Raw genomic sequence first — 8,433 nt, forward strand, 5'->3', positions numbered from 1 at the left:
TGTAAGTGAGCCTGGTCTTCCAACTACGGATCCATCTAACTCCCATCTCTCAAATGCTGGCATTACGCGCCGCCGGCTCTGCTAATTGCGTGAGGTTTTCTAAAATCTGTCGGCTCGCTCCGAGTCGGCCGGTGTGTTCGTTAAACCCATCCAGCCTGCAAGGACGAAACCTTGACAGGTAGCTTGAGGCCCGCATCTACATCCTCCCTTGGCGCTGTGCCCCAGGTCCCCGTCACGCCTCTTTCTCTGACGCGGACAGTGTTGGTCAAATGGAGGTTGGGGTGGGGGTGGGGGGTGATCGGCGGGGACCAGCTTCGCGCGGCCGTGGCGTCCTCCCGCCGCCAGGGGCGCTGTGGCAGCGCCGAGTCGGGCCAGACGCGGTGGCCGCCGCGCGCCTGCGGGGAGCTGCTGACCCGCTCCGCGAGCCCGTGTCCCGCACGCACCGCCACCATGGGTAAGGGCAGCAGCCGGGGTCACCATCCTCCGCTTGGGTCACGCAGTCACCCGGGGACCGGGGGCTCCCGGGGTCGCCATGGCAACGTTCGCCCGCCCGCATCCCTGTGCCCCGCCCGCCTTGGGGCCTGGCGGCTGGGGTCGGTGGACGGGCGGGGACCAGGGCGTCCAGGGACAGGGATGGCTTCCCAGTCACGCGGATGCAGGGCGGAAGGCTGGGGAGGGGAGCGGTGTGGTGCCAGGAGCGCGCTCCGCGGGGCCCCCTTGCAGGCTGGGGGCGCGGAGGGAGCGGGGCCGGCTCTAGGGACTGCTGGGGAGCCCCACCTGCGGTCGCTGCTGCACAGCCGCTGTCCTAGGCTCGTCCGGTGCAGGTTACAGGTTGTGATGAACACTCTTAAAAAGAGAATTCTGCCGATTATGAAACGTCAGGTGGTTTCACTTCGGGAGCGGGGGTGGACGGAGGGAATCACTCCTCGCCAGAGAGTGGAGGAAAAGATGTGGGCATATCCTTCATCACCCAGCCGGGCTGTTTCAGATTGCGGAGGAAGTCAGCCTAAGAGAGCTGGAATGCAAACCATAGCCAAGTGCCAGAGCAAGGGGACTCTTGTTTTGTTATTCAAAACGGGTTCTCACTGCATAGTCCTGGCTGTCCAGGAGCTAGCTATGTAGACCAAGCTGGCCTCGAACTCAGAGATTCCCTCCTGCCTCTGCCTCCCAAATTCTGGAATTAAAGTGTGTCGCACCACACCCAGCTGTTTAGTTTTGTTTTGAGTGGGCCACTAAATTGTGAACGCCCTGACCACCTGGGTTTGTCATTTACTTGAAGGTTGTTTTTGAGACAGGTCTCTCTCTATATAGCATTGGCTGCCTCAGAACACTCTGTTTAGACCAGGCTGGCCCCAAGAATCACAGACGCTGGGACTACGGAAGCAGCTACATGGCGGAGTTCTCTGGAGATTAAGAAATGTTAGGTTTGGTTTTCACATCTCTTTTGCCATCTTCGCAGAAAAATATTTGTGCCACTCGGCAGTGTTTAGAGTGTTGGGGGAACAGCTGGTTTAAAAAAATATTTTTATTTTTAATGAGTGTGTACCTGAGTGTAGGGGCCTCCAGAGGCGTTGGGTCTCCCTGGAGTTGGAGTTAAGCACTTACCACAGGTATGGGGAATTAACCTCTTTCCAGCCCGTACTAGAATTTTTTCTCCTTTCCTTTTTTCATTTCTTTTTCTTTTCTTTTGACCTGGGAGTTGTGTTTTTTTCGAGACAGGGTCTTACTATGTAATCCTGGCCAGCTTGGAACCAACCTCCTAGTTGCTTAGGTCAAAGGCATGGAAGACTACCTTGGGTTAAGCTGTTTCTTCTCTAGCCCCATATTTGTCAGAATATTTTGATTTTTTTCTGTTGTTGTTTTTCCTGCGATGTTTGTTCTGGGAGATTCTGGAATCTGATAAATTTACCTTTTATTTTGTTGCTAGTGTATTTTGAATTTTTTTTTTTTTGAGACAGTTTTAATATGTGGGTCTGGCTGTCCTGGAACTCACTCTGTAGACTAGACTGGCCTCTAACTCAAGTGCTAGGATTAAAGATGCAAGCCACCACTGCCTGATTTTGAAATAAAGGCAAAAGAGGCCAAAAGAGGGCATTTGGCCACCTGGTGCTAGAGTTACAGGTAGGTATGAACCATCTTAGTGGATGCTGGGAACCGGAAGTTTGGCTCTTTGGAAGAACAGCAAATGCTCTTAATGACTGAGCCATCTCTTTAGCCTCTTATTCTTGCTCGGAAATCATTAGACCATGCCTGCCATCCACCATTTGCAAAATCCTCAAACATGTGGCTTGGACTTGCAAGCTTATCTTTACTGAAAGCCATTTTACCTTAAGATGTGTATAGTAGGTAGGCACAGTGGGCCATGCCTAGTGATTGTGTGTGTGTGTGTGCTCGAGCATGCAGTAGGTAGACACAAATGTGCTGTGCCTGATAAATGACGGTCAGAGACATTCTCTCCGGCTTGTGGGTTCTGGATGGGGCTCAGGTGGTCCGTCCCGCACATCCTCTCTGAGCAATCTCGCCAGCCAGAAAATAAAGCTCATTATTCTCTGTGTGGAGTCTTGCGGATAGTTCATAAGCATGGCCACAGTGGGCGTGGATGGCGCTTTGCTGTGGCTTGTGAGAGAGAAGAAAGAGGCCGTGTTGTGGCGGCCTGGCCTGAGGAGCTATCCGGCTGCCAAGCACAGGAGAGCAGACTTCCACGGGGAAGGACAGATCTGTGGATTTGCTACTGTTGTCTTGTCCTGGGGATGATGTTGGGCTTTCTTGCATTTTTTCAGCTACAAAGGACCCCACGGCCGTGGAGAGAGCCAATCTGTTAAACATGGCTAAACTGAGTATCAAAGGGCTCATTGAGTCCGCCCTGAGCTTCGGCCGCACGCTGGACTCCGACTACCCTCCTCTGCAGCAGTTCTTCGTGGTCATGGAACATTGTCTGAAACACGGCCTGAAAGGTATGACGAGACTCCCCAAATCAGTCGGCCTTCCGGTCCCTTGCTTCTCACCCTCGATGTCTTGGAGAAAGAGTTTTAAGGCCGTAGCTGCCATTCGTTATTTTTTCATTTTATTTTGTTTTATTTATTTATTTTTTAAGATTTATTTACTTATGAGTACACTGTCTCTGTCTTCAGACACACCGGAAGAGGGCATCAAATCCCATTACAGATGGCTGTGAGCCACCATGTGGGTGCTGGGAATTGAACTCAGGACCTCAGGAAGAGTAGTCAGTGCTCTTAACCGCTGAGCCATCTGAGGCAGCCCTATTTTGCATTTTAAATCTGAACGTTGGGCCAGTGGAATGGCTTGCCACTCGAGCTCAAACCCCAGTTTGATCTTTGGAGTCAAATTTTTTTTTGTATGTTTGTTTGTTTTTGGTTTTTCGGGACAGGGTTTCTCTGTACAGCCCTGACTGTCCTGGAACTCACTTTGTAGACCAGGCTGGCCTTGAACTCAGAAATCCTCCTGCCTCTGCCTCTCGGGTGCTGGAATTAAAGGCGTGCATCGCCACGCCCGGCTGTTTGTTTGTTTTTTGAGAGAGGATTTCTCTGTGTAATAAACAGCCTTGGTTGTCTCAGAACTCACTCTGTAGACAAGGCTGGGCTGGAACTCACAGATCTGCTGCCTGCCTCTGCTTCCCCAGGGCTAGTGCACCATTATGCACTACAAAAAAGAATTTTTTTCTTCTAATAATTGGTGAAAAACATACTTGATTACTCTTTCTTTTTTTCTTTTTTTGAGATGGTCTTATATAGCTGACCTTGAACTCACTATATAGACCAGGCTTGCCTTAAACTCACAGAGACCTGTCTGCCTCTTCCTCCCAGGTGCTGAGATCAAAGGGGGGGGCCAACATGCTTGACCTGATTACATGGTTTTTACATATTTACCCTTTAACGGGTTTCCATTTTCTTGGGTAATTTTTTTAAAAATTACATTTATTTACACACACACACACACACACTTTTAAAAAAATTACATTTACTTATGTGCACGCATGTGTGTGCATGCTCACACACTCACACACACACACACACACACACACATACACACATGTGCATACCTGCACACATACCACATGAACATAAAGGTTAGAGGGCACCTTGCCGGAGCCGGTGCCTTTCCCCACTGAGCCATCTCAGCCGCCTTAGATTGCTTTTGAAACTGAAACTGCTGGCATGAGCTCACTGATAGTTTGAACTCAGTTGAAGAAGTTACACCAACGTAGATCAGGAATGTCTCCGTGCATGGGGACCTGCATGGCAAAGTGTCCTTTGAACCAGGTTCCTTTAGAAACTGAAGTGGTCCTGGAAAGGATGGTTCTCTGCTATGCAGATCCCACCAGAGGTAGATACGAGGAAAATGTGTGGGTTTGGAGGCTCTCTACGTAGTGATGGCTATCCTGGAATTCACTGCATAGACCAAGCTGGCTTCCACCTCGCACAAGTCCACTTGCCTCTGTCTCCTGAGGTTAACCAGGCCCCATCATGCATAGGTGGTAGTTATGTTTTGAGAAAAGGATCTGGCAAGTAGCCCAGACTGGCCTGGTACTTATTGTGTAGTCCCAAGGACGGACGTGTGGGTGCCAGGTGCCTTCTCTGCACAGAGGTGAGAGAGCTTTTTCAAGGACTCATGCAGCTCAAAAGTACGTTTGAGATGAAACACAGGATAGCAGGCCGGGGAGATGACCCAGTGTGAGGACTGAGTTCAAGCCTTAGTGCCCACACAGAAAGCTAGATGTGGTAGCAAGCTTGTAATCCCTAAACTGGGGTTGGGGGTGGGGCTGGGGGGCATGGAGACAGGAGGATTCCTGGAGCTCAGCTAGTTTAGTTACCATCCATTGGTCCTATGGGGAGACCCTGCCTCAGAACACAGGGTGGATGGCTCTTGAGCATGCCTCCCAAAGCTAGTGTCTGACTTCCCTCGCACACACATACCCCAAGTGAAGATGACACACCTGGCTGTGTAGTTTTCAATGCTTAAATGTATACTGGATAATAATAATTCTTTTACTTAAGATAACAATTAAGCTGGGCGTGGTAATGCATGCCTGTAATCCCAGCACCCGTGAGGGCAGAGACAGGAAGTCCAGATGTTTAAGGCCATCTTCAGCTGCAGAGCAAGTCTGAGGCCAGCCTGTGTTGACTGTAGTGTCTGTGACTGTACAACTTTAATCCCAGTACTAGGAAGGCACCGGCAGCCAACTCTCTGAGTTTGAGGATAGCATGGTTTACATAGGGAGTTCCTGGCTAGCCAGGATGACATAGTGAGAACCTGTTTAAAAAAAATCATCCATCCATCCATCCATCGTCCATCCATCCATCCGTCCATCCATCTGTCCATCCATCCATCCGTCTGTCCATCCATCCGTCCGTCCGTCCATCCATCCATCCATCCGTCCATCCGTCTGTCCATCCATCTGTCTGTCCATCCATATGTACATAAATACACACTCGGATTTGGGGGTAGCTTTGATGGCTTTCTCGTATGATCAGTGTCTGTGTAGTGGCCTAGGAAAGAGTTGGACACCCAACCTGGGGGTGTGCTCTGTTGATGGGAGTGTGTGCTTAGCATGCTGGCTTTGACCTCCAGCACCTCAGAAACACCACGGTGGCTCGTGTTTTTAATGTCAGCACTTGGGAGGTGGAGGCAGGAGCATTAGAAGTAGCGAGTCATCTTCAGTTACATCCGAGCAGAACCTACTCTCCCGGGTGAGCTCAGACTGTTCCCAATATTTTCCAGATTACAAAGTGCCAGAAGAGTGTCTTGGGAATATATATCGGGGGCACATGTCCTAGGATTGCTTCCTGTGCACCCTCCTCCCCCAAAGATAGATAGGGTCTCTCTGTGTAGCCCTGGCTATACTGCAACTCACTATGTAGACCAGGCTGGCCTCTAACTCACAGAGATCCGCCTGCCTCTGCCTCCTGAGTGCTGGATTAAAGGTGTGCGCCGCCTAGCTCCCGGCTGTTTTAAGATTTCTTGAGAAGTTACAGGCAATGGGGATTTATGGAGGCGGGGTTAGGATACCAGCTAGCAGTGGATGGGAGCCTTTGCTTTGTCATGTCTTTGCCCACTCTGTCTAAAGTACTCTCCTCTGGGCGTTTGAGATGAGACGTTCGTTCAGTGTTGCTGTGGCTGTTCTGTGATTCTTAGTGTCAAGCAATCTTCCTGCCCTGGCTTCCTCAGTAGCTGGGACCATAGATGTATGTCACCAAGTCCAGCTTCCAGATACCTTAAAAAAAAAAAGATTTAATTTTTTTTAAAAATTATGTGTCAGAGCTACAGAGTCAGACCCGGTCTTGAAACAAATAAATACAAGTAAATTCTGGGTAGGGTTGCATGTGAGTGTAGGTGCCTATGGAGGCCTGGAACTGGGTTCCAGATGGTTGTGAACACCTGTCGTGGGTGCTATGAGCTGAGCACAGGCCCTTTCCTGGAGCAGTGTATTCTCTTAGCCAATGAGCTACGTCTCCAGCCCCACCCCTGATACTTTATTTTTATGTGCATGTATGCATCTCTATGCCATATGTGTTCAGTTACCTAAGGATGCCAGAAGAGGGTGTCTGGCCCCCTGAAGCAGGGGTTAGAGACAGTTGGGAGCCTCCTGACCTGAATGCTGGGAACTGAATTCTAAAATCTGGAGGAGCAGCTAAACTGCCTGCCCAGCCCACAGATACTTTTAAAAAGGCTTTTTAAAATTTTTTAAAAATTACGTGTGGGGGAGTGCGTACTTCTGAGTGCAGGCCATCGCAGGCCTAAGGCCTTTGATCCCTGGAACTGGTGTTACAGGTGGGCTGGGTGAGGGCCTCTGGGAGAACAGTATATATATTCTCTTAACCCTGAGCTGTGTCGCCAGCTCAGCTCACAGGTGCTTTTATTGTTTCAGGAAATTACCAATTTTGTGCCAGGGTGTGAGTGTGCGTGGGTTTGGGGGAGGGTGTGTGTGTGTGAGAGAGAGAAAACACCTTGCGGGAATCCAGTGTCTGCTTCCCTTGTCTGTCCTGGCGATCAAATTCTGGTGTCGGGCTTGCAGGGGTGTTTTTACCCAGAAGCCATCTCTCCAGCCTGCTCCCTTTATTTTTTGAAATGATAGTGATAAAAATCTTTCTTCTCCCCTATGTTGCTGAATTGGAATTTGATGATCATGGCCCCAAACAGCTGAACTTCGGATTGTCTTCAGGATGCATTATCTTTTATTTCATAACCACGGTGAATTAGGTGTCGCAGTCATAGGCTTATCTTAACGCATCACTGTAAAGCTGTTTAGTCTCTGAGATTTTCCCCTCACCGGAAGGTTGCTCTTGGTGGCTGGCCTTGCTTAGGCAGTGCCTATAACAGCCACATTATATCTGCAGAAGGCCTGATTAGAAAGGGGGAAAAAAAAAAGGTGTGTTTTTCTCTTATTTTAATGACTGCATGTATATGTGCTGCCTGCATACAGTACTCAAGGTTACCAGAAGAGGGCGTCGGATCCCCTGGAGCTCTGTTGTTGAGAAGCAAGCCTTCTCAGAAGAGCAGCCTGAGACAGGGTAGCAAGTAGCAAGCTTGCTGATAACTGAGCATGACTGGGAACTGATTTTTTCTTTCTTATTTATTTATTTATTTATTTATTTATTTATTTATTTATTATGACTTTTTGAGGGACTCTGTGTGGCCCTGGCTGTCCTGGAACTGTCTGTGTAGAGCAGGCTGACCTCACAGAAAATGGGCTCAGGGATGCTGGGGTTAAAGTCGTGTGACGCTTTGCCTAGCAACCTTGAACTCTGGACCCTGCTGCTTCCACTTCCCACCTCCCTGATGACAGACATGGGCATGGTGCCCGGTTCTTCCTGTGATGCTAGCTAGGCTCAAACCCAGGGATCCCTGCTTGGTAGGCAAGCAGTCTGTCAAGGGAACTATACCCCCTGCCCAAGTGTTTCTCTGTCACCTGATATCAAAATAAAAGTTAACAATTGTTTGTATTTACAAGGAAAGTACTTTTATTGTGCTTTTTAAAATTTTCATTACAAGGGCCTTGTGCCCCCTAGGTTGGCGTTCTGCCTCTGAACTGTGTCTCTCACGCCTTCAGAGCTCTCGTCATTGCTTCTAAGTTTTGAGACAAGATAGTGCAGTTTGTCAGCTGATCTTCCACTTTCTCTGGAGTCCGTGGAGGCGCAAACGTGTGAGTCTCCCGCTTCAGCCTCCCTGGGGCCCCATGCCTGCCTCTTAGTAGACTTTACTTAGTAGACTTTGAAGATGTTTTTACTTTGGTATTGGTATAGTTACGTACTGGGATGTTCCTGATACAAAGGAACAGCCAAGGCCGGGCGCGGTGGCGCACGCCTTTAATCCCATCACTCGGGAGGCAGAGGCAGGCGGATTTCTGAGTTCGAGGCCAGCCTGGTCTACAAAGTGAGTGCCAGGACAGCCAGGGCTACACAGAGAAACCCTGTC

The 8,433-nt window shown here is 49.5% G+C and overlaps 1 protein-coding gene across 7 annotated transcripts in view; it reads left to right on the forward strand.

The window, feature by feature from the left end:
• Window positions 1–361: 361 nt before the first annotated feature.
• Window positions 362–8,433, forward strand: part of Rufy2 (RUN and FYVE domain containing 2) — a 34,060-nt gene continuing 25,988 nt past the window's right edge. For 4 of the 7 annotated variants that reach the window (XM_029482663.1, XM_029482668.1, XM_029482670.1 and 1 more), the window contains exons 1-3: window positions 384–454; window positions 1,312–1,424; window positions 2,781–2,954. In XM_029482663.1, the coding sequence (XP_029338523.1) occupies window positions 1,418–1,424; window positions 2,781–2,954 (181 nt within the window). In that variant the 5' untranslated portion in view covers window positions 384–454; window positions 1,312–1,417. Of the gene's footprint in view, window positions 455–519; window positions 594–1,311; window positions 1,425–2,780; window positions 2,955–8,433 lie in introns of those variants that run through there. The other 3 variants (XM_029482665.1, XM_029482664.1, XM_029482667.1) reach the window with 3 other exon arrangements.

The sequence above is a fragment of the Mus caroli genome, chromosome 10 (assembly GCF_900094665.2).
Source record: "Mus caroli chromosome 10, CAROLI_EIJ_v1.1, whole genome shotgun sequence".
Classification (NCBI taxonomy): Eukaryota; Metazoa; Chordata; class Mammalia; order Rodentia; family Muridae; genus Mus; species Mus caroli.